Genomic DNA, 26,509 nt, shown 5'->3' on the forward strand with positions numbered 1-26,509 from the left:
GGAAGAGGTGGGCGGTGGATCAGGCCGCCAGGCTCCTCTGGATCTCACACAGGGTTTCTATTACCCTGCCGTGTACCCAGAGTCCCCACGAGATGGATGTGGAGTCCTCTTCGGCTTGGGCGGAAACCGCTCAAGCCTTTTATACGGTTAACAGGCCAATCGTTAGCCGCCACGTGTGAATAATTTAGCACTAGCCAATCATGGGGAACAAATTTGCATACTGGTGGCGGGAACTCTTTTGCACCGTGCATTCCTCTCGCAACTCGAGCAATGCACCCTGCAAAAGAAGCTGCAGAAAAGGCGGGAAACTCGTCCCTGCACCGGGGTTTCCTCTTGCTACAGGAAACTCTCCCGTGCAATGCTCTGCAACTTGGCGGGGATAATTCTGGTGCCGAAGCGCACACACAATCATGCCTTTTGGGTCATGACAAATTGGAAACAGGAAAGAAAAGTGCTGCTCAGCTGTGGGAGTGAAGATAAAATGGAAATGTATTTGTTATAGTGGTTCACCATGACTTAAAAAGAGTCAGCAGTGAGAGAGACTGAGCACAGTGAACACTATATCTTATTCAGATGGCCTGTACTAATGGTCATATGTGGCCTTGTGGTAGGTTCCCATCAACTGTTTTGGCACCAGGGGAAGGTGGTCATAGCTTGTTCCAGCTTCTCCAAGTGCTAGCCTCATACCGTAATATCTCCAGGCTTGGTGTTTGTTCCCTCCTAGGGGAACAACTGGTAAGGGCCACACAGAAGAAAAGGATCTGGCAGACGACATACCATGAACAACAAGGTGGTTCTCCCAGGGTCAGACCTGTCCTTTGCATTCTGGGCAGGCTGACCCCTGCAAGTTTCTCTGAATGTGAAAAACTTGACTGCACAATTTTGTGGCAGTGAGGGACTGTGCACATGCTTCCCCCATAACTTTCTCTGTGGGCTTTTAGCTAGGAGAAAGTGAAACTAGGACATCTGAACTCCAAGACTTCTGAGCTTGCACATAGCATCCCTGCTATGGATTTTGGGGAGTATCTGAAGCCCCAGACTAATACTTGCCCTGTGGTGGAGCTACACACACAGACTTGAATGATTGAGCTCTGCTCAATTGAAACTTGGAATTTGAACTATTGGGCAAATTCAGAACTGTTTTGGCTCTTGAAATGAAATTTAAAAACCAGTTCCCATTTGCATTTTTGGCACCAGAGAAGAGCTTCAAAGTTTGCTCCAGCCTCTTGGAGTGCTGGCCTGGTACTGCAGTACCTCCAGGCCTGGTGCTCATTCCATCCTGGGGAAACAACTACCAGGTTTTTTGGGGTTTTTTAGGGCCACACACACACAAAAAAGCAGTGACCCTGGGGATCTATGAATATTGCTGCTTTAAAAGACTTTCTTTTCAAGAATACCTTTCCTCTGCTGATTTGAGAAGTATATATTTTTGGTGTGTTGCAGATTAAATATGAGATTTCTCGATTGCGCAGAGAGTTTGGTGCAGCAGTAACATTTACCGATAGAAATGCTTCCAATGTGAAAGATGGCTACATTGAATGTATATCCTATCAGGATAAAAATTTCAACATTAAACAGCTTGAAAGAGATGTTGGGGCACAGGTTGTTCCACAAGTAAGGGAAACAAGTACTCAGACAAAATGGTAAGCGTAAAACAGACTGCCAATTCTTTTAGCACTGTTTATAAAGGGAAACAATTTATTTGTTTGCTTACACCCTGATTCCAATCTCACATTTATGCAAATCAGAAATACCTGCACTGGAATCAAGGGGGTTATAGAGTTGTAAATCCAGCGAGGGTACAGAATTTGGCCATATGAGAGTTCAAACTTTGGACATTTTGTATTTTTACCCACTTCTCCCTTTTCTACAAAGCAGGATCAATCCAAGTCTCTCTATCAGTGTTAACAAAAGTTAACAAATTTTGCTTTTAATTGTGTGAATTATAGATGGTTTATTTTGAAAAAAATATATAAATTAACAAATGTGACTTTTTTCCTAAATTACTTAGGATGTACCCAAGAAATGCAACAACCCAATATTTTCCTAGAGAGTTCTCAAATGAAGAAAAAGAGCAGTGTTTATCATCTGACGATCTGAAAGAATTTATTACTTCAGTGTCCTTACGGTAAAAACATGACAATAATGTTATTTAAGGGTTACCTAACAGTAATGAAGTATATATAACTATATAATAGGCATTGCTATATACTTAGTTTTAAAACAAACAGGTACAAACCTAACACAGAAATGTAAGTTCAGATGCATGTATTCCTAATCAATATACTTAAGGTGTTATGTATTACAAGAGATCATCTGAAATGTCTAACACATTAGTTATGTGCTTATCCATGCAGTTAAAAGCTTTCTTAATGACAATTTTTCAACCATCTGAAATTTAAAGCATAAATCCCATTTACTATTTTGCCTTAACCTGCATTTTTGCTATTCTAATTACTAAAAATAACAACAGTGTTATTGTGTAACTGTCCAGAAGAGGGTTTTAACACCTTCCTCTGAGATATAAGGCATCCATGTGTGTCAGAGAAAAGATGGTTCTCTAGAGCAGCATTTCTCAAACTGTGGGTCACAACCCAAACATGCTTTGCAAGAACATATGAAAGCATCGCGAACAAACTTTAAAAATAGATCAACAAACTTTAAAACTAGATTCTCTTTTAAAGGAGAAAAATGTGGGAAATGGTGGCTTTTCCTTTGCAGGCTGGCAGAGTTCCAGCCTATGAGGGGCTGCTCGAGGTCCCCCACACTCCACACACCTACTCCCTTCTCACACACTGGGGAGCAGGAGACAGTGGGTTGGGAGTGAGAGGCACTGAGTTGGGACTGACCATTGATGTTTACAAATGGGTCCCGATACAAAAAAGGTTGAGAACCACTGCTCTAGAGGGACCCATGGAATAAATCTGGTATTGCAGTACCTGTATTTTTATATACTCTTCCATCCTAACTTTAAAAAAAAAATCTTCATAAATGATTCTGTAATAGTATTTTGAAATCACCTGTATTTCCATGAGGAAAAAAATTCCATAGCACATCCATTTCCATGGTAAACAAAGAATTGTGGACCTGCTCTACAGCTAAATAAGCATAGTAGTTTTAAAATTAGTGGAGTAATATCTAGCGATTTAGTAGGCATTTAGTTTCTCCTGGGAGAGTTGCTGCTTTCCCAGGAGAAACCACGAGCATATAGACATCCAGGATTTTTCTTCACTCCAGGAGAAAAAAAAACATGGAAACAACTAGAGTGAAATCAGTCCTAAGAAAGTTTCTCCAGGGCGAGTGAATGTCTGTACATATTCTCTTTTGAGAGAAACAACGTAGCAGTTCTCCAGCATACCAGGTTGCTTTGCTCTCCCCCACTCAAGGAGACTATGTTGCTCGCCGGATTCTACTGTGCCAGCTGAGCAGAGAGCAGAAGACACCCTTCACAATCCCACATTGTGTTGCAGGGAGTCACAGGCTGACTCTGAGCAGTCTTGATCAGCAATCAGGGGTACCCTGTGCACTGCTGCCATCTGTCTCCAGGCAGACGGAGGGAGTCTGCAGAGCACTTCAAGATGTGTGCACAGGGGACCCCTGGCTGCACAGTGTCAACACAGCAAGCTCTCTGTTCTTCAAGGGGTCAGCATTCAAATGTCTGTTCAGGTGTCTCTGGGCAAGTTTTTCTACCAGGAACACAAACCTGGGAGAATTCTCCCAGGTAATTTGAACATTTGTATCCAGCCTCTATTTATACCAGCTAAGGATTGGTGCTATGACTTCTCTGCTATATTAACTAGAGCAAGAAGCTAAATTATGGGGATGCTGACAGACATTGGGAAAAAACAACCCAAAAAAACACACTTTACTGGAAGCAGCAGCGCGTTGGTTTGATCTGGTTCTGCAGCATATGTATAGATCAGATGCTTCAATGGAGCTTGTTGGCCCTTTTATCTAATAGCTCTTCTGGGTATGCACTGGTCCTGGCGCAGGAACACAATGAGTTTAAAGTAAAGGACCGCTGGGGGGAGGGGGAGGTCCCCCCTCATGTCTGCAAGCACCCTGAGTGTCCAGTCCTACAGCTTTTACTCACATGGGTTGACTCACTGAATTTATTGAGGCTTGTTATTTACAAAATCATAGCAGGGTGGAGCAATACACTTCAGTAGTCTGATCCAAATCCCACTGGAGTCCGGGCATAAACTGGAAATTAAACATTGCACTGAACTGAAATCCAGTCCTCTGCATTCACAAGCAACCTCTTACCCAGGAAACCCCAATATCACCACTTCAAACCCTCACCCACAAGTACAGAGCTCCATATCAGAAACACCAAGAGCAACCAGTGGAACTTGATCCACCAGAAGATCTTGGAGCCTCTTGGCGTATCTGAGGCTGGGGTGGGGGGCTGAGTTCCCAAGTGCATGCACGTGCATGCCGCAGCCCAACAGGTCAGTCTGTGGAGGAAGGAAGGGGTGGGGGCTACATTGAGCCCCCTGTGGTGAGGGACAGTGCCGCAGAGGCAGGAGCAGGGGTAAGTTGAGTGGGGCCCCAGCTGGATGAGACTTACCTGCTGAGGAGGCGTGCCCCCAAATTATTTTTTCTCCTTCTGCCTCAATCTGTCCCTCCCGCTTCCCTCCCCACGGACGTACCTGCTGGGTGCAGCGGGGGAGGGGAGGCAGGGGAGAGGTGGTGGCAGAGCACAGTAGATCTTGGGTTGCTTTTAAATGTCAGAGGTGATCTACTTAAAAAGGTTGGAGACCACTGACCTAAAACATGGTATAGTAAAGGCAGAGGAGATGACAGCACTACCTGCACCCTGCCACTGCAATGATAGGGACGTAGTTGGTTAATCTATGCTCACAAATTCTTAGGAAGACTATGATGCTTCATGCTACAGGGGAAGGCAAAAACTCTTGCAGTTGCTGCCAGTCTTGCTGGAGAAACTGCCTTATATTGTTCTTAAATGTCCCCTCTGAGTCAAATCTTAGGACACACAGAACTCTAGCAAAAAATGTACTTAAGTGTATTTAAAATGTGAAAGGCTCTCTTGAGAGTTGTGACCAGTCATTGGGTAACCTTAGTACAGGGGTCAGCAACGTTTCTGGGCAGCGTGTCAAAAACACCCACAACCTCAACTTGTAAGATGTTGGTGTGCCAGGGATGGATGGTGGGAGAGCCATGAGGGGTCCAATCTTTGTTGTGGCAACACAGACCCAGACGCTCCCCTGCCATCTGCTTGGAGGCACGTGTGTACCTGCTGCCAGGTCGCAGCTCCATGGACCCTACTTGAAGCCTCCCGGCTGACTGCCACAATCAGCCCAGGCTCTGGGAAGGCCCCTGAAGCCTATCATGGAGCCCAGGCTGCTCATAAGAGGCAGCGTGGAGGCTCTAAGTGGTTGCATCAGGGTCCATGGAGACCTGGCCTGGCTTATCACCAGCAGCAGGTGCATATGTGCCTCGAGGCAGATGCAGGGAAGGGGCCAGGGCTGTGCTGCCACAACAAGGATTGGGCCTTGGAGCTCCCCTGCTGTCTGTCCCGAGGTTTGCATGCCAAGCAAAATGCCTTCATGTGCCACACTCTGGCACACATGCCAGAAGTTACCTACCCCTGCCTTAGTACATACCACCCTGAGGGATGTAGACATACTTGAATGAAATAAGTCTTTTTACTGAAATAGTAATTATGCCATTGACTATATCGCACATGGAATGTTTGAATATGAATATGTTAACTATTCTTTTTCACAAAACAGAGTGGAAATAGCATTGCAGCAAAATGAAATAATGAATGCTTTTTTTGATGACTGGAAAGCACTAGCAGAAGATGAAAGCAGTTTTGGTGGCAAGTCAGATGCTTACCTTAAAGAATACCAATCATTTACAGACCTGCACTCTCTGAAGAACAGAACCGTTACCTGTATTTGCTGGCACCCAACCATTTATGGTAATGATTATAAACTAGTTGGGTTGGGTCATGCTTGAAATGACATTTGATATTACTTAACAGTCTTAAAATTTTAAATCTTTATGAATTTATCAGCCGTTAAATTAAAAACTTACTTAGTATTTTTGTGCAAACCACTGATTTGAGAGGAGATGAAAATGATAGGTATGTCATGGAACTTAAAAGGGTAACACATTACAAGCCACATAGTCCTTCCTACAAGTAAACAGTAGGTGGTTAGAGAGGAAGGAAATCCCCCACTTGTGAGGCCTGTTTAACTGGGCTGCAACTATACTCCCCATAATCCAATGCAACTTCACATGATCCATTGCTTTCAGGGCCAAATTAAAACATAGGCAAACTAGGCACGTGACTAGGGCCCTGAGCTGCGGCGGGGCCTTGGTCCTTTTTTCTGTGGTGGCACCATAAATGGTATCCACTGGCCTCACCACACCACGGCTGCTTCCTAGCAGCGGCTCCAAGCCCCACACCCCACAGGCGACAGCACTGAGGTGGGGAAGGGGGTCTTGACAGGCCCAGGGTCCTCAAATTGTTTGCCTAGGGCCCACTAATGGGTTAATTTTGCCCCACTTGCTTCAAGCTGCAAATTACTGCTGTACAAAGGTGGGCAACATGCAAGTAGCCAACACAGCAGGCTGCAGAGAATTTACCTTCTAAGTACAACTACAAAGGAATTAGTTGTATAATGCTGGCCAAGAGCACAGCTAGGCGGTCCCAGTATTCCAGCTTCTGGATTACAATTTAAGAACCGTTAGCCAAAATTAAATTCTTTGCTGGTCTTGAGGTTCTACAATTGAAAGGATAACAAATTTAATCTTCATTTATAATTAAAATGATTGCTTTAAGGATGACCTGCAATTGGAAAAAAACAGGCATCTTTTTTTGCTCCTTTATGTTGTTTAAACAAGGATAGATACTTAAATCCTGCCCTCCCCCCTCACCTTCTGTCACTTGTAACGCAATAATTAACTGATCCATTAAAACTCCTGGTGGGTCTGTTACTTTCTAGTGCTAAAAAAAACTCCATAGATAATGAGGTTTTTTTCTTAATCAGGGATTATAGCAGTGTCAGTGACAGAAAGACTTACTTATGAAGATCGAGTTAACCTATCTGGTAAACTGCTACTGGGGAAGTCATTGATTCTTTTCTGGAGTTTCTCTGACCCTATTCACCCTCAGGTATTTAAAAAGGATTTTAAAATATTCTGAGTTCTCAGACAATGAAGAAACAATATTGCCAATATGATCATATTTCTAAATTGATTATATTATTTTCTAGTTACTGCTGGAGTGCCCTGAAGATATCTTCTGCTTTCAGTTCTGTCCAAGTGATCCCAATATCATTGCTGGAGGCTGTATAAATGGACAGGTGTTGATTCATCTCTTAGTTCTGTTATGTTTCATATGATTTGTTTTAGCTAAATTTTATTTATAAAATTTTAATTTTCTGCATTTTGCATCTACATTGAATGTTCCTCACTGATTTTTTGATTACCCTGGTTACAGCTTGGGCACAGCTTTCAGCTAGTGGAAAGCTGCACTGGGGCTGGGCAGCTTCCAGGTGTGCCACTCTGCAGCTGTGTAGGGGGAAGGGAGGACAGGGAGAAGCAGCAGCAGCACTGCCGCAGCTCCCAGATTTCTAGCCCTGGTACAGATGTGAGTATGGGGAAGGTCCCCTGCTGATAATGTGCTGCCAAAGCCACCCAGGCCACTTTGGATGAGAGCCAGGTATTGGCTTGCTAAAGGTTGATGGCCCATGACTTTGACTCTACTTCTATTCCTCACCCATTTCTGATGGAACCATGATTTCCAATGCAGTCACCTTCCTTGTGGTTCTGTAGCTGTGTCTGGGTCTAAGTTTCTTTTGTGGGAGAGGTTTAAAGCACAGAGTTATTGCATTAAAGATAATGCTGACAGGATAGACTTTATTGTATTTGAGGAAATTCTCCATATTTTGGCAGCTTCTTATACAGTGGTCCTTCCTAGCATACTCATTTGTGTTTTTTTGCTTTTTACCATTATGTTGGGTACTTTGTATGGATTAGCATCAAACATTTCCTTCATAGAATTGCATCATAAAATTGCCATTAATGGATTCCTGTGTAATATTATTCCTAAAGTCCCAGAACCACTGAAAGGGATCTGAGATCCAGATCACTAAAAGGGACCCAGATACCCCTCGAATCCAAATGGCGAGAAGAAAAAGAAAAAAGGAAAGCTTCAGATTCATCCAGGTTTCTTGGACCAATAGTATTTTAATGTCCATTACCACAGGCATCAGGGCACTTTAGATGTATGAGGCTGCTTGTACTTCATGATAAATCACTGAGACTCTGGCTTTAGATGATAAGTGCTTCCCATCTTTAGACTGCTGCTGCTGTTTTAGAGAGAAAGTGCTATAATTGGTCACACCTGTTCTTTTACTTAATAAAATATATATGGGGGGAGACAGGGGGAGAACACATATAATCCAAGAGAAAAATGTATTTTTATACAACACAATTCATCTGTGGCATCCAAAGCTATTTCATACAATTAGAGTTCTAAAAAAGAAGCAGGCATTTCTATGGATAAGAAAGTTTGTTTCCCAACTCTCACTGGTTTGTAGCTGGTTTATGGAATATTAATATCTCATTTAAATGCTTTATCTTATTGTAGATGTTCGCATTATCCACATAAGGGTCTAGTCCCTGTTTGATCCCTTTAAAGTGATATCATAGGTACTTGCTTATTCCCTACCAGGTCAGACAAGGCCCACTAGCCTATTTCCAATAGCAACAAATAGTGGATGCTTCAGCAGAATGATATAAGAAATTGAGCGTGTGTAAAGTTAATCATTCTGTTATGCCTTTTCAGTTATCAACACTCAGAGGTTTAGGGAGGTCTTCTACCTGAGGATGTGTCTGATGGATTAGACAAATTTATGAAGGATAAACCCATTCCTAAACCTGGTTATGTTCTTGGCCTCCACAACATCCTGTGGCAGAGTTCACAGTTTAAGGGAACATTTTGAAAAACTAGATAGATGCCCCAATCAATAATTGTTTGATATTGGTCTTATGCAATGTAGTACATGTACTAGACCTATACAATGGACAGCATGTAGACATGCAGAGGCAATAGCTTAAAAGACCTTTCCTGTTCTGGCACAATAAATAGATTTCTTTCACAGTGCTAGATGCATCTCAAAAGTATTTATTAGTGTATCATTTACATGTCTTAATTATATCCATTTTCAACATAGGTTGCACTGTGGGACATTTCTGAATATGAAGAGAAGCTTCAAAATGCTAAAACTGGAGCTGGTGGAAGCAAGAATACTGCTGTTAATATGGTTAGTGCTTCAAATTTATTTCAGGTCTATATTTAGTGCTTCATAGATTATTACTGTGGAGAAAGAAAAGGAAAAAGGAGGAGAGGGGATCAAAGTGTAACACAAGGGAATCAGTAGCCCCAAAACAAGGCAATAGGTTAGTGATTCTCAACCAGAGCAGTGTGGCACCCTGGGGTACTTGGAGATCTTTTCAAGAATGCCATGTAATTTTAACAATGTTAACACTGTGTGTACAAACATGATTCTCAAGATAAACCCAGAGATTTCAAATAGTAACCCATAGCGTTAAAAGCATTCTGACCTGTTGTAGTCTTTCTGAGTGTTTTACAACAGAAGATATTGCTCTTTTATTTTTCTGTTGTCAAAACACAAGTAAAAACTAAGAGCTGGCATGTTCCAAGAGGTGCTGAGTCCAGTGAAGGGAACCCTGGGTTTCAACTGGCTGAGAACTGCTGTGAGAGGTAGTGCTTTGTACCTAGATTCATGAGAGGTAATAAATAAATAAACCTCTGTCAAACTTTTATAATATACATCAACCTGGTTCAATAGCACTACTCTAATTTATATAGACCAGAACTACAAGAGAGCTTTGTTATTTATTGACCAGAATCACAGAGTCTACTGAATAGATCAAATAAATACAAGGATTGATTTGTATTATAAGTAAATACAGTGAAATAAATAATTGTGCAAGTTATAGAGAAAGAGTTAAAGGACGCAAAGAAGGTGATTTTGCTCTCAGAGAATGCTTAGTGGGGTGGGAAGGCATGGGAATGGAAAGACAATACATAGAGGGTAAAAAAGAAGGGAGGCCCAAGGACAGAGTACAGTGACACAACGCTAGGATGAAGGTGGGTGGAGATATGAATGCACTGTGGAATTCTTTTTTACCATACGGCATGCCTGTTCTAAGCTAATTGAAGTCTAGAGTGAAGGCACTTGAAGTCAGTGAGCTTTGGATCAAGCCCCTGGAAACTTCTAGACTGCATTAAATTATGATTAAGGGTCATAAAAAACATGCAAAGTTTCCTTTCCTTGAAAACTAGCATTTTGTATTTTTTAAAACCTTCTCTAGCCATCATTTATACAAGCACAACAAAGTGGTAAGGAGCCACATTTTGTGAGATTCTGCGCAGTCTCTTCCATAGAATATGGCCATAAAGCAGTAGTAACAGATATACATTGGCTGCCAGATTATTTTGAGGTGAGTTTGGTTTAATATTTCACTATGTATGTTTGTTACTTATTGCAAACTGCAAATTCAAAAATGACAGAAACTGCAGATAAAATGTTACAAGATGCAATTATTTATAGTATTCTTTGTGTTAGTTGCCCTCAGGATTTCTGACTGAATATCAGAATGCCAAATAATGCAAATCGCTTCCCTCATGCTTGCTACACTTTGATTGTGCTCTAAGCATTTATTGTAGTTGTTTGTACTGTAAAGCATCTTTACTCAGAATTATAATTATATTCTTGATGATTTGACATTTACAGTTAAAATTTCCTAATACACGGTCATTTTCTTTTTGGGGAATTTTCACACAACAAAACTAGAGAGCTTTTTCTACTCATGTAAGTAGCCATTTGTCTTCACAGGGAGTGCCGGTGTGAAAAAGTTGAATAGGACTTGGTCTATTAAGTATTAAAAGAATGGCTGCAATATTACTGCAACAGCTGATAAACAGATATAGCCAGTGAGGTGGAAATAACCATTTTTCCCAAACAAAGGCTCCGTTGTATAAATATGTTTTTATATAGTGGAGACTAGGCTGGAAAATAAGTTTAGAGAATATCTCAGGGATCAACAGTATGTATTATATCAGCAGCACATTCTATTCTGTTCCTTATTTCTCTAAGCAACTTAAAAACAAATCCGATATTCTGTTCTGCTCTCAAAGTAAAAATTAAGTGATCAGTTAGGAGAAAGCAATTAATGGGAAAAACACGAAAGCCCAGCATGCATAAATTAAATTATTTATAATTACTGTAACAGGGGTCATTTGAGATACATCTTTCCGATTATAATTTCACAGTGTGGCCTGAGGATAGGGGACTGAAAAACAGACCCAGAAGACATGGATTCTAGTCTTCTACGTAAACTAGAGAAAATCCCTTCACACGTCTGAGCCTCATAATTATACTGACCTCCTTAGCAGAACTCAAAGTACTTTACTACTATATTATTAGCTGTTTGCAATTCATTCCTCGATGAGTTACTTAAGCAGGGTAAAATTTAGAAGATGAGGCCAAATGAGTACTAGAACAGTAGATTATTTGAGTGTTGATAGCTTGATTTTTTCAGTGACGATTTTTCTTCTGCAGTTGTAGGCACTCAACTGCAGAAGGCCCCGAAAATCAAGTCCAAAAAAAAAAAAATCAACGCATTAGCAATCTGCTTGAATTACATTGGTTTGCTTAAATGTATTTTGCATTATTGTTGCATCAACTGGCTAATGAGCCTTGATTTGTACCACAGCATACAATACAGCAGAAGGTACATTTCTTTCTTAATGCCCATTTTATATGGGGCAAGTTGTAGTTCAGTAAATAACAATTTGCTGCTTTTTCCCCTCCTCATTCACCACTTTACTACTTTTTAGGTCAACAAAATGGGCCTTACTTTTGAAAACAGAGCTGGAGTTTGTGTGCAGCTTGTAACCTGCTCTGCGGACTGGTATTGCATTCTAAAGAATATTCCCCATATAACCACAACACACTCGTGTAACTTCTTCAAAAAGCGTTCTAAATATAACTTACTTGTTCTCTCCATAATGTTCAATCACTAAGTTCCATGGGATAACACGGGATCATGAATTCCTAACAAAACTAACCTGAAATCCATCCTAGTGTTTCAGCACAACAAAACCCATTTCACATAGGCTTCACAAAGGGGTTACAAGCTACTAGCTGTGGTGTGCTTTCATGCAGGAAAGTTGTGTCAGGAAAGTTGCTGTCCCTCTGTAAATTGACCTGGATGACTGCAGAATTGCATTTATGCTAATTAAATTGATCCATCCCAAAAAGCTGCTACAGAAATTAAAGTTAAGTTTACAGCATACACTTTTGCTGGTGCAGTAATGTCATTTATAGATACCATTTTAATACCATTTCTATACCAGTAAAGTCTTTTTGTAGACATAGTTATATCCCCAATGAGTCCTTTTGCTGGTATGATTTATGCTGGTTACAAGAACAAAATATAACAGCAAGACCATTTATGTTGCTGTGACATAAACCATTATGAATATTTTTTCTGGAGTAGACTAGTCTATTAAACAGTCCTGTGACACGAGGCAAAGGTTATCTAGAAGCCAAATGAAAAGAGTAGGATTAAATGGTCAAGTTTCTTCACAGAAAAAAAATAAGTTAACAGTGGGTTCTTTCACAGTTCCAGAGTACATCTCATATTGTTTTATATATTAATTATCAGGAATGGGAGGTGAAAGTGAGGAAGTAAAATTTGCATATGACAATTATTTAGATTAAAAAAAAGAAAAGACTGAAGAACTTCAGAGAGACCTAAACAACTTAGGGGATAGGGCAACATGATGACAAATGAAATTCAGTGCTGATTTATGCAAAATAATGCTGGGTTCTAAATTAACTGTAGCAACTTACTAAAAGGACATAGGAGTTGTAGTTAGCTCAATGAAGACCTTAGCTTAGGTGCACCTATAGTTTTAAGGAGTAACTAGGAATAACGGCCACAAGTTGATTGAGAGTAGGTTCAGGCTAGACATCAGGAGGCACTACTTCACAGTCAGGGCAGCTAGGATCTGAAACCAACTTCCAAGGGAAGTGGTGATGGCTCCTACCCTGGGGATCTTCCAAAGGAGGCTGGATAATCACCTAGTCGGGGTCATTTGACCCCAGCATTCTCCTGCCCATGGCAGGGGGTTGGACTTAATGATTTGCTCAGGTCCCCTTCTGACCCTACCAACTATGAAACAATTATGAAACTGTAAGAAAAAGGAACCAATATGTTAGGTTGTATAAGGAACGTAATGGTAGCAAGGAGGGTAGTATTATACACTGTTTACATTGAGGGCATGGCTTTATCTGGAATAATTATGCAGTGTAGGTTACCTCATTTAAAAATATTGCAGAATTAGAAAAATTCTTGAGTTACAAGAAGAAAGATTAGGGCTTCTTACCTTAGAAAACAGGCACATATGATAGCACGTGATAAATTACATGAAAAAAGGAATAGCTTGGAGGAGGTAGATCAGGAATTTCTATTCTCCCACTTTTGTAATTTAAGACCATAGGAACATTCAAGAAAAATGAAGGAGGTAGTAAATTCAGAAGACTTTCTAGGAAATACTTCTTAAAACTTGAAATGCTTGGTCACAAGAGAAAATTTGTTCAAGAACTTAAACTAGAATGTGTCTAGTCCCTCTAATTTTCCCTTGTTATGCTACTGCCTCTACCACCTTCCTGTGACAATGAATTCCACAAGTTAACTATGCATTGCATTAAAAAGTACTCCATATACTATTTCCATGGAAACCAAATAACTGCAGGTGAGGGGATTTCATTCTGTTAGAATGTGGTTTTATTAAGCAAATAATGTGATGGTTATTTAGCTACATCAACATGATTAACAGATTGAAAATTAAATACTGAATAACTATGAGCTACTGTTTATGAATAATGTAGCTACAAACTAGTTTACCATTTCTGCATTTCTCAATTCTTTTATCTTTTGCTATACTAAGTTCAAAGATAAAAGGTCCAAACCTAAGGTGTAAAATAAAAGCTTACCAAAATGTTCAAATGAGTGGTTTTTTTCAGCTTGATATTGTTTTGGGATATTCGAGCTCCCAAACTGAGTGTGCAGGCTTCATCTGAGAAAACAAAAGAAGAGAAAGCAATAGAGGCACCCCCTGATGTCCCTACTACTTTTACACATTTAGACCTCAGTTGGAGACCTCTCATGAAGGTACTGTATACAGTTATATTGTGGAGGAACCAAGCAAGACTGTAAATTAAAAAAAGCTATGGTCACGTCTCTATAACAAGGTATTTTTCTCTCTGCCATAGATGCCCTGTGATCTTTCAAAGCATTCTGATTTTTCCTCTGATTTTTTTTGCAATTAATGGAGGGAAAATATTTGTCCTTCCTATAACTTTCCCTCTATAATTTCAACAGAGCAGGACAGATTTACACACTTAACTCACAAGAACTTTAAAATGATCCCTTGAGGAAGTTTGCATACAACAAGGGAGTTGTATTGGGAGTAGTATATATTAGTTGCCAGAATTTTACTACTATGTATTCTGTTCTTCTTCTGGGAGCCAGAACGGACATAGGTAGGATTACCATGTGTCCCATTATAGCCGGGATACTCCTAGATTTCAGAGGCTGGTACCAGTTGGCTGCTGGGAATTACAGTGGGCATCCTGGAAATGCACGGGCACAGGGCAGTCTGGCTGGGAGCTGGAGCAGCACAGAGCACCTGGCAGGCAGGCAGGCAGGCACTTCTGCCTGCCCAGCACATAGTCCCACTTCCACCAGCTTTCGAGACCACGGGGTGGGGAAGATGGGCAGTGTCCTGGATTTCCTGGATGACATCCCAGATTTCTGGGACTTCCATATGTTCACCCTAGATACAGGTAACCAGGACTAAGACAACCACCAATTTTGTGGGAGCAGACTGAGACATTCTAGAGCAGGGGTGGGCCAAGTCCAGCCTGCAAGCCAGATTGGGCCCGCGGCAACTCCATTTCCCAGCAACCCCTGCCCATGTCACTATGGCTGGTTTTCAAGGAGACCCCAGCAGTGGCGGCACTGTGACAGTGCAGGGCCAGGGTTTCCATAGACACCAGCCCCAGCAGTGCTGGCAGGGCATACAACAGGGCAAAGAGCTGCTCTGGAGCTGGATCTTGCAGAGGTGACAACGTGGTCCAGAGCCAAGGCAGAGCTGTGATCTACTGCCTGCACGCCCTAGGCAGTGGATCATGGCTCTGCCCCAGCTTCAGACCACACTGTCACTGCTGCAAGATCCCAGCCCTGGCCACCGAGCAGCTCCCCACCCAGCTGCGTGCCCTACCAGCTCTGCTGGGGCCAGCCTCCATGGACACCCTGGCCCACATTATCATGGTGCTGCTGCTGGGATCTCCATGGAAACCAGCCACAGCAACACAGGCAGGACTGCTGGGAAATGGAGTCCGGCTGCTGGCCAGATCTGCCATTTTGCCCACCCCTGGTCTAGAGAGAAGAAAGCATGACACAGTAAACTATTGACTCATTTTCCTTCAGAGAAGGAGGGGTTTATGGAATTTAAAGAACACATTTTGGAATGATAGGTCTTTACTGTTACAACAGGAAGCAATTTAGTGTTATGTCTTAAGTGTTTGACAAAATGAGTTATCAAATGTTTCTGTTGTAGGTTACCTTCTGTTTGAAGGTAAGGCAAGGTCAGAGGTGTAACAACACAGCAGGGCACCCAGGGAGCTGTGACACATGGGGGCAAAAGTAACCTTTGGTCCACTGATGTGATCGTGTGACTGTAGTGGTAGTGTTTTCTTTCTGCCCCTCCACACTTCTCCAAAGTTAGCACCCAGGGCAACTGCCCCAGTTACGTTACTGGGCAAGTTGGCATCTTAGAAACTAACTGGCTTAGAGTGGCTGAACCTGACTTTATACTAACACAACTAAACAACCTCTCTATCGTACTAACTAGATAAATCTATCCAAGAGTGATACAAGTGGAGACTACAGTCCTACCAGAATTAGCTTCACTGAAGAGCATTACCATTACAAAATACAAGGTAATATTTTAGGGAAATGTACATTTTGATTAGCTGATTTTCCTGAATTCACAGTAAGAAAAATAAGAAATATAATTATGCTATAAGTAATGGACCTGGAAACAAATGTTTCCTACGTATGTTGGTATTAATATAAACATGAATACTTACAACCTGAGCCAAATAGAATTCAAGATTAAAATGGGAAACAGATTATAAAATGGTCATTAGAAGTTGTAATGCCCCTGCAAGCTCTTGTTCATATAAGCATTTGCTCTTATTTACTTCAGCTAAGCTTTAGTTAGTAGCATAATTATTCTGGTATCAAACTTAATGTCTTATTTTGAACATATTTTTTTAAATACAATATTCTTTAAAAAGAACAACAGCAATCACTTTCATGCTTCATTTTCTGTACCTTAAGCTAGTCCCCCAATTGCTCAGTTCACTTCAGAAGCAAGAACTCTTTACCATGCTCTGTCAGATAATACTTTGAGGAAGTAAACCTGTTCATCTTAGTTACCTCACCTTTAATAAATTTACCTTCACAGCATTCCTCAGAGCAAGTAAATACTTTTACTCCTATTTTACAGTGTTACCAGAGACACAGAGGGTATGCTTACACATTGCAATGGAGCACCTTGTAAAGACACCCAAGCTAGTGCCAGAATCAGAAGCAATACAGCTGCATCAACACAATACTTCCTCCAGGCTATTTAGGCTGCTGAGAAGCAGCTTGTAAACATAAGAACACAAGAAGAAGTGTCATACTGGGTCAGACCAGTCATCCATCTAGCCCAGTATTATGTCTCTGACAGTGGCAGAAATGGATTCTATAAAGCAATAGCATTGAACTGGGTATCTCTAAAGTGATCTATCCCCTATTCAGTATCCTCCCTGGTAGCCACCATTATTAGTTTAGAGATGCCAGAGAAAACATCTCCAAACATTCTGTTCAATAGCCATTAATAGATCTATCATCCATGAATTTATCCAGTTTCTTTTTGAACCTGGCTAACTGCCTCCATCACCTCCTGTGGCAATGAATTCTCTAACTTAACTATATGTTGCATAAAAAAGTATTTCTTTTGTTAGTTTTAAACCTGTTACTGACTAGAGTAAATGCTGCTGTACTGTCAAAGTTGATCCAAACCAAATATCAAGAGAAATAGTTCCATAATCTTTCATTCCAACTGAAAGATTTAAAAACAAACAACAAAAAACATGTACCTTAGGAACATTATCCATTTGAATGGCCCCATTAAAGTAACTGGAACTACTCAGGCACATAATAGTCATAGGATCATGCCCAAACTCAGCTCTGTCCTGGAGTTAGTCACAGGTTTAAAATTCTCAAATGACAAGCTTTTCTGGCTCTTTTCCCAGATGTTCAGTCCTGCTTAGCCATTTTGCATGGATCCAGAATAGCTGCATTCCTGATGTTATATTAATGACGTTATAAACAGAAGCAGCGTGCACGTTTCGTGTACTTGAGGTTCTCTTAAACTCTCCCTGTTCTGATGGAGTAGCTTCAGTGGAAGTTTTAGTGTAGACTCAGCGTTGTTTTTCTTAACACTAATAAAAAGAGCAGGTGTAGCTTACTCTAATACTCCCTGTGTGACGGCCATTAATACAGCTGTACCAATGGTGGGACATTTTAATAAAAAGTGAAGTGTAAATACCACAAGAGTATTGTTTGTTCACAGCTACCCACATTTGAAACGTGCTCAGCTTCCCATTTAAGAGTACAGGCACATGAACAAATTATAGAGAAGTAAACTAGGGTATGAACTTGCATACATAGCATGTTAACCACTGTTGCCTGGATGCACGCACTTACTGTGTAGTACATGTGAGGCAACTTACTGCACTTTCACTAAGGGATAAGCTACCTTGCATTTATCATGGTAGTTGTCACAGATTCACTAACATGCTTGAAATCCCCACCCAAACTTGCTTTATGATAACGTGTGCGTCTGCCCAGATCCCAAAGCAGTATTCCATAACCACAGTAAGGTTTTTCATCTCTGGGATTTTGTTCCCATATTTATTTGTTATCTGAGAAATTCTAACCTCTCACCCCAGAATTACTTTAGAGAAGATAAGCTATTTGATCTGGTAGCTTATAAAGTATAACTAAATCATTGTATCCCTATTCTTTTCAAGATAAGGCACAATCCCAGCTCCAACCAGAACTATTTATAGATGGAAGTCCTTATAAGCAGTTAAGGGTCCCTTCAGCCAAACCTCTTAAGCTGCTGGAGAACGTCCCCACAAACTTTTTTGTTGGAACTGAAGTAAGTTGAAATAAATATTTTGATTATAAATGTATGACTTGTATTACTTAGAAAAATTTTAAAATAATGGGGCTACATTTGACTGTTTCTAGACACTGGGTTCATGTACACATGCCGCTATGGCACCATTGCTACTGTGCTCATTTAGTACCTCCTTTTGGAAGTACTAAAAGATGTTGCAGTAACACCCGTATTGGACCGTGCATGCCGTGCATGCTTGTTTTTAAGTACTACGTCACCATAGCAATGCGCTAGAATGAGGGAACATGTCAATACGGCAGCGTAGCTGCAGTGTCATGGTTTTTGCCTGCAAATGCTATGTCACCATAGTGCATTGCTATGGTAAGGTATCATGTGTAGATGTGTCCACTGATGAATTTACATATTTTCTTCATGAATTAATTGGTAAGATTGCCCCAAGACAGCTGACAGGACACTGAAAAGGGCATGTTGTTGGAGGGAGAGGGGCGGAAAAAAGTACTGAGAAAGTAAGAGTACTATCAAGATGAATACAAGGCAGGAAAAAGTGGACACAGAAAAAGGGCAAAAGGTTTCAAAGTGGCTGTAAGCCATATCTGACCTGAGCTCACTGAAAATACCATTTCATCTGAAACCAAGGGAGTTGAGAGGAATGGAAGAGCACAGAGAGCATGCTGCCCTTAATATCCTCAATTCAAAACATGAAGAGGGGAGAGCATATGTGCACTGTATAGACATTGCTAAAGCAAATTAATCTCCAGGCTTGAGAACTTGAGGGACACGTGCACCTACAGTGGGAATATGCATATGCACAAGTACTTTCAAGAGGTTTTTATTTCATAGCCAAACCAACCAAACCCAAAGATGAAAAAGTAATGTGAACAGTTGCCGAATCTTGTATTTGTGCTCATAGCAAAAAATTTTTGCACAAAATGTATCTTGCATTGAATTTTTTCATTTAGCAAAGTGAATCAGAATTTGCAACCTTAAATACAGGAACTATAACAAGCTTTGGTTAAAGGTTTGCAAGGCTGTCTAGCTTCTAAGGAGCTGGGGACTGCACCAGCAGGTGCCATGGCTCCCATGGGCCTCACATTTCATGGCCTTTCTGCTGCACCCTGCTTCATCCTAAGCTCCCTGGCTGCAGGCTCCTCCATCATACCTCTGAAGTACTCCAGGGCAAAGCCTCCCCTAGAGGTGTGGGATGAACTGAGCTGCACTGCCCCACCCTCTGGGGTGGGAAAGGGGGAGCCAAAGGGAGAGGGAGCCTGGAGAGCCCTGCTGCTTCTGTAGCCAGAAAAATGGGGGGAGTGGCAGCTGGGTGGGAGCCCCAGAGCTGCAGTTTAACCCACTACATAACCCACTGCTTGATCTGCATTTGAACAGTTCTTTTATAGTTTGTTTTGCTATTTGTATCTATTTGGCGTCTCCCGCATTATAGGATGGTGAACTCATTTATTCTGACTGGAAGATGGAAAGAGAAAGTGACACGGGAAGACTGATTAGTAAGTTCAGGTTTCTTGCCACCATCTAATATTGCACATTTAAAACTAGCCTTTTTTGAGAGATAGATTTAGGCCCTCTTTAATTATACAGAGCTTTAATTTGGAAGTCTGCATTACCAATTTGATTCATCACTGACCATAGTAATTAGGAATGAGATCCTAAACCAATATTGAAAATAGTTCAACTGTTACGATAGAGCAGAGTATAGCCATTCCATCATCATTGTGAAAAGATGATCACTGATCAAAACATAACGGTTCCATTTATAGTAGTCAAAACAAGTGAATTGGCATCGAAAATGTGGGCTCTTGTGCCTATTCCCATCAGTGGCTCAGTTCTGGACTTTAAGTGGGACTTAAATACAAGCAGATATACTGACACCTTACAAAAACAATTTTACAAAAAAATCCTGTGTCCAGCACACACACAAAGCAGCAGTAGCAATGTAGAGCAGGGATTGGCCACATTGTTGGGCAGAGTGCCAAAAACACTCGCAACCTCAACTTGTAAGATGTTGGTGTGCCAGGGGTAGACAGCAGAGGAGCCATGAGGGGCCCAATCCTTGTTGTGGCAACACAGCCCCAGTTGCTGGCCCACCATCTGCCGCAAGGTGTGTGTGTATACCTGTTGCCAGAAACGAGCCAGGCCAGAGCTCCACAGACCCTGCTTGAAGCCTCCCACCTGTCTGCCACAACAAGCCCAGGCTGCTCACAGCAGGCAGAGGGGGGGCTGCAAGCAGCTGCATCAGAGTCCGGGGAGCCTCAGCCTGGCTTATTTCCAGCAGCAGGTGCATGTGTGCCTTGAGGCGGATGACGGGGAAGGGGCCAGGGCTGTGCTGCCGCAACAAGGATCAGGCCCCTTGCAGCTCCCCCACTGTCCGTCCTGAGGCTTGTGTGCCAAGCAAAATGCCTTCCTGTGCCTCAGGGTTGCCTACCCCTGATGTAGAGGTTCCCACCTCCAAAATTCTATTCACTTCAGCATGTTGTGGGATTCGGAGCTTAAATGAAACCATTTAAAATAAGAAATTCAATTTTGCTAAACATAACAAAATTATTGAAGAAACCAATATTAATACATCATTTGCATATGCATTTAAAATCAAAAGGTCTGCAAATGTAAAGGGTCCTTCCAGCAATGCTGATATAGTAATGGTGCACTTTGAACAGTTTGGGGATGTTTTAAAGAACTAACACTGTACAATATTTGAGCTTTCATGTGACAATATAAAATTAGGTGCAAGAAATATTACATATATTGTGCAACTGCATTGACATAATACTGCTGTAAGAACCCAAATTTTGGTATTTCTTGACACGCTAATTTTAACTGGAATGGCACTTGCTTTTACTAGTCAAATATTAGCATTTTTAGCTGAGGGTATTCAATGTAGAACATTTTATTGGGAAAAGCCGGAACATTAAAATTGCTTTTATTGTTTTGGTTATGAACTAAGAAATGCTGACTGTAATCTACCAATTCACAGAAGCACAACTCAAGGTCTCCTTTTATAGACAAGTGAGAAGCATATTCCAAAATAGAAATAAATATTTCTTGCTTCTAAATAGTGTCAGCATTTCATGAAAGTACATGTGGACCAGGAAAACACTAATATAAATGACTGAATTAATTAAACGTAGTCTTGAAAGGCAGGAACCATGCTTTTAATAGCTCCCCTCTGAAGCCTCTGGCCTACAGGACTCTCGCTAAGAAGCTGGCTGATAAAGTTTACTAGAAAATTACAGCAAAGAGACTTAGGGTATATATAGCCGTTACATTTAGATCCACCTAACCAAGGTTAGGATTAGGTCTCTCGCCATTTTTTTTCCTTCCCTTGGCAGAGCCTGCTCACATAATCTGCCAGTGGGCTGCACAGCCCCTGAGCGGTGGGGGACCCCAGTCCTTCCCTCTGTGGCAGTCCTTCCTCTCAAGCACCCACATTTATAGGCAAGTAATCAGGTGTTTTAGCCAGGTGGCATTCACCATTATGGGAGCTAGACTTTACAAGAATCCCCTTGTACAAACTTTTAGATACATTGAGGCTGTTTTGCTTTATCTGAGCTACTCAGCTCCAAAGCATCTGCATCAGAGGCACCTAAGAGAAGGAATATATAATGCTACAGAGCTTGATTTTGCAGACCTTATTTCAGCATAAAATAATCCCTACTGGGAGAAAGATTGTAGGATCAGAGCCAGAGGAAATAGTTATAGGTAACAATCATCTTTTTAATTTCTTTAGGTCAGAAACCAGCTAATAAATATACCATCCATGATGGAATTGTCAATACTGTACAGAGATCTCCGTTTTTTAAAGACATCATTCTCAGTATTGGAGGCTGGAATTTTGCCATATGGAAAGAAGGTGTTACAGTAAGTTACTGTGAAAGCAGTTACTGTAAAAACAGTAACTCCATCAACAGTAATCGATGGAGATAAAAACAGAGAGTAACCATAACATATTGCCTCCAGGGCAGTACTTATGGAAGTGATGGTAGATAGCCAAGTCTCCCATTTGGAAATAAATTGATTAAAAAAAAGCAGCAGCTGTTTTTTGCTGTTCAGCTGGGGTTTTTTTTAAGTTTTGTAAACTTGGTTCCTAGGAGAGAGGAAGTAACTTTTTCTAATACAGCTTTGTGAAAACTGTGGCTTCTTTGCAACCTATTTCCATTTCCAGCAGTCTGCTGTCAGAGGATCCTGAGGATAAACAAAGCCCAGAAGCTTGAGACAAATTACAGTGAAGCCAAAAATAATCTGAACAGCAGAGAGAAAACAAGTAATATGCAGTCATTTCTTTTGGTTGTTTGGAGTTAATGGCATGTAGAAGGTCAAAACAGCTAGTTTTGAGTAGAAGGAAATGCAGCTGCTTCTTTCAGAGATAGCAAAGATGAGAATGACTGCAGGAGTGCCTGAACCAGTGGGGAAGTCTTAGTCAACAGAGGGGAGAAAAGCATTTTTCACAATCTACCATTTGAAATACAGAAGTTTAGTTGCATTAGGCAAAACCCAGAAACGACAGACCTTGGCAATGGAAAGCCAGAATACCTCAACTAAGGAAATGGGCATGTACTTCCTTACTTCTCCACTTTTCTGTGGCAGTCTAGCATTAAACACATTTTTTGACACTACAGTTATTCTTCTACTAGTCATTCTAGTGGTGATGGTTCCAAATTTCAAAAGCAGGAGGTTGGAAATAGTTTGGAACAGATGGGTTTGGTTTTGATTGCTTTGATTGACTCTTGCATTTCTCTCTCTCAATTAAGGGTGGACCAATACTTCAATCATGCTGCTCCCCAAAAAGATATACAGTAGGACACTGGTCCTTGTCAAGAGCAGGAGTATTTTTCATTGGTAGAGAAGATGGGAATATTGATATTTGGGACCTACTGGAGAAAACTCATGAACCATCACAGACCCAGAACATCTCTATATCCATGATCACCTGCATTAAACCCTGGATTGTCTCTTGTATGTTGATGGTGATGATGTTTTTTACCGTAACATTGTATTTTTAAAATAAGTTATACCTTGATTTTGCAAAGTCTTATGGAAATCCTTAGTGTTACTGACTGTTCATAGTCAGTCTGGGAGAGTGTGCTCTGCATAAAATTCAGCATGTGCATACCAGTAAGTGTTTTCAGGATGGGACCTCTCATGTTTTGTTAGGAAAAAAACACCATTTCTTTTGTTTTCTAACAAAACAAAATAATTTGTAGTAAGGGACATTTGTTAGAAAAATAATCAAAATAAGGTATTTTTTGCTGTTAAAAAGAAAACAAAAAACAGGCCTTTGGGAGCTGTTTACTTTCTCCATGTTTAAAATAAACATCAGTATGCAAGCTAGTACATTTCCAAAACAGCTTCATGAGGTTTAATAATTTTATTTTTGAAACTGTACATCATAATACATTTTTAAAATTAGTCTCGCAGGCTTGTTACATAACGTACTGTACAGAACAAACAAAAGCTTTCAAATATTTACTTTTTCCTGTGGGAAACCAAAGAAGCCACAGAAATTCCATGTTCTTTACCAGATACCAAGATGGACATGGACCATCTTTGCAGTGTGTACAGAGCCTGGCACAAATAGTTCCCAGCCTGTTTAGGATCTGTGGGTACAATCTAAAAATTTACAATGACTCAAATAACCATATTTGGTATGGTATACGAATAGCTTAATAGAAACTCTAACCAAGTAATGCTAGAGTTCATGGGTAAGAACACAGAAATATGGAAATTGTCATAACAGATCAGTCCAACAGCCCAGCTATTCTAGTGTTGACTCCTGCCAGATACCACCATCTGGAGAAGAGGCAAGAAATGCCATAATGGATAATTATGAAATAATTTATTTATAGAAGGAATCTCTTCCTAAACTAACTATTAGTGGATGACTTATGTCCTGAGGTCTGAGGGTTATGCAAATATGCCAATCTGCCGATTGTATCATTTTTATTTTTGATAACCTTACAGCAAAGCAGCACTTTTTAGCCATATCTGATGACTTGGGAACACTACATATTTTAGAAATCTCTTGGACATTAAGTCATCCTTCAAGCAATGAGGTTTGTAATATCTTTTACATATGACCAAATACTTTGTGGGGCCTCTGGAAAAGTTGAGAAATGTCCTTGTGCGTTATTAGATGCTTTCATATTAAAGGTGATTAAACTGGGGTCACTATGCCCCACCACTATTATTTTATAACATCGCATGTACCAAGCAAAGTTGAGCCTGCCCTGTATTAAGATGGGAGACCACTAGGGAAAACCCAAGTACTGGAAAACAGTGCACAGAACTCCACCTTTATAACCAAAGAACATGACAAATGCAGGAAAGCCTGGACACTTTTTGGCCATGTGCATCAAGTGTCACCTGTTTTCATAAACTATGGGAATCAAAACATGACTTAACACTCAGATAAGTAAATATACTAAATCCCTATCCCCCTCCCCTCCCTATTTTCTTTGTGCTTGTCTCAATTTTTCCCTTTAAACTTGGCCTGTTTCCAGTTAAGTCGATGACACAGTACAGCTTTGCACTGAGAACCTAGCTCTAACTCTTTTAGGGGCCAGTCCTGTAGGCCTTTACTTACCTGATTGTACTTGCTGTTCAGGTGATCAAGGACTATTCCTATCACAAAGAATTTGTGGAATTCCATACATTCTGCATTTCTTTCTCTCCATAACTGATTTAGTCTCATTCCTTCCCAAGGAAAGCAAATTAGAGCCATCTTGTCCATTCTAGCAATTTTTCTTGGTGGCTACTTGGTTCCCCTTATTCTCCTTCCTTTCTCAGACCTCTTATACTCATTTATGCACTTCTAGATCAGGGCAGCATAGGGCCTGATCTCAGCATGCAGGGATGGATGGAGGCAGCATGAGGACCAAGAGCCTAATTCCAGGACATTGGGCTGGGTGGGGCCTAATCATGGCACATGGGGCCATTATGGAGCCCAATTTGGCCCTGCACTACTCATCTGGTCTGCAGGGCCAACACCATGAGCCCCACTGATTTATATTATTACAGAATTGTATTTTATTGTCTGTATTTTAAAAGATACTTTATACTAAGGGTTTTCAACCTTTTTAAAAGTGTACCCCCAGCACCCAGATAAGAACCAGAAGGGGTGGCACACGGCCGGGTGGGAGGGGTGACTCATGGACATCCAGTTGGTTGGGCGGCATCTGTGTGGTCCGTGGAGGGGCACCGCTGCCCTCACTCCCGGCCCTGCCTGCCCGCATGTACCCCCTAAGGCCTTCCCAATTACCCTCGGGGGTATATGTACCCCCAGTTGATAACCCCTGCATTATGCCAATGTAATGTTACTATAGATGGGTTATGTATCAAGTATGTTGATAACTAGTATAAATTAAGATGCCCAGTGATCATAAACCATGCTCGCTTTTATGTTACTAGCGTGCCAGTGTCCTTCATTACTTTGAGAGAGAAGTCAAACATCTGGATTACTTTGAACAGCGACAAGAATTCCGAGCCAGAGAAAGAAAAGAAATAGAGTTAGAAAAACAGAGAAATAAAACAGTAAGTTTTATTGAAGTTTGACAAGAAAGCTGTATCTATTTATTTACTGTAGGCAACACTTCCCTTGCTATTTCCATTTCTAAGCTTTGTAAATTAAAAATAGCTTTGTTGAGCATATTTATGAAGTGCGCCACCATTTGGAAAAGAGTACATGGTGCCATCTCATGCTTCATCCTCCATCCTTATTCAAGCAGAACACTGTGACTTGAGTAGGGTTAGACAGGTGCATTTATCTCCATTTGACAGCTCTAGGATTTTCCTTTTCCTCTTACCCAATTGTTCTTCCAAAATGTCAGATGTGGGGCATCTTTTTCCAAGATGTTGCTTAGAAGTCAGCAGTCACAGGTCCCAAACTCCAGCCCTACTGGTGCAAGTATCCCCTAAACACAAGAATGGTCCCACTGAACTCAGGAATGTTGAAGCAATGATTACTAAGGGGTTGCAGGACTGCACCTTGCCATCATAAAGCAACACCTTCCTTGTTGACAAATTACAGCAGCCTTAGAGATATGAAATTCTAGTTCATGACAATGTAATTTAAGTTTGTTTTCAGTTGTTTGTGCATCCTTCATATCTACTAATTGAGAACATTACATAACAAGCTGTTATTACCATTGATCGTAGCACATTCCT

General features: G+C 41.0%; 1 protein-coding gene and 1 non-coding gene across 2 annotated transcripts in view; both read left to right on the forward strand.

Annotated features, from left to right (window-relative positions):
• The window catches only part of WDR63 (WD repeat domain 63), a 49,156-nt gene that overhangs the window by 21,123 nt on the left and 1,524 nt on the right, over window positions 1–26,509 (forward strand). The window contains exons 7-22 of the mRNA XM_006033852.3: window positions 1,444–1,643; window positions 2,012–2,128; window positions 5,757–5,947; window positions 7,023–7,147; window positions 7,248–7,337; window positions 9,213–9,302; window positions 10,378–10,506; window positions 11,906–11,979; window positions 14,100–14,247; window positions 15,992–16,079; window positions 18,225–18,355; window positions 19,776–19,839; window positions 22,077–22,207; window positions 23,098–23,302; window positions 24,308–24,399; window positions 25,754–25,876. Of these exons, the coding sequence (XP_006033914.1) occupies window positions 1,444–1,643; window positions 2,012–2,128; window positions 5,757–5,947; window positions 7,023–7,147; window positions 7,248–7,337; window positions 9,213–9,302; window positions 10,378–10,506; window positions 11,906–11,979; window positions 14,100–14,247; window positions 15,992–16,079; window positions 18,225–18,355; window positions 19,776–19,839; window positions 22,077–22,207; window positions 23,098–23,302; window positions 24,308–24,399; window positions 25,754–25,876 (1,998 nt within the window). The remainder of the gene's footprint in view (window positions 1–1,443; window positions 1,644–2,011; window positions 2,129–5,756; window positions 5,948–7,022; window positions 7,148–7,247; window positions 7,338–9,212; window positions 9,303–10,377; window positions 10,507–11,905; window positions 11,980–14,099; window positions 14,248–15,991; window positions 16,080–18,224; window positions 18,356–19,775; window positions 19,840–22,076; window positions 22,208–23,097; window positions 23,303–24,307; window positions 24,400–25,753; window positions 25,877–26,509) is intronic.
• LOC112551939 lies at window positions 754–919 on the forward strand. The gene has a single exon (XR_003096278.1). It is a non-coding gene; the product is annotated as a U1 spliceosomal RNA (small nuclear RNA).

The sequence above is a fragment of the Alligator sinensis genome, unplaced genomic scaffold, assembly GCF_000455745.1.
Source record: "Alligator sinensis unplaced genomic scaffold, ASM45574v1 scaffold32_2, whole genome shotgun sequence".
Classification (NCBI taxonomy): domain Eukaryota; kingdom Metazoa; phylum Chordata; order Crocodylia; family Alligatoridae; genus Alligator; species Alligator sinensis.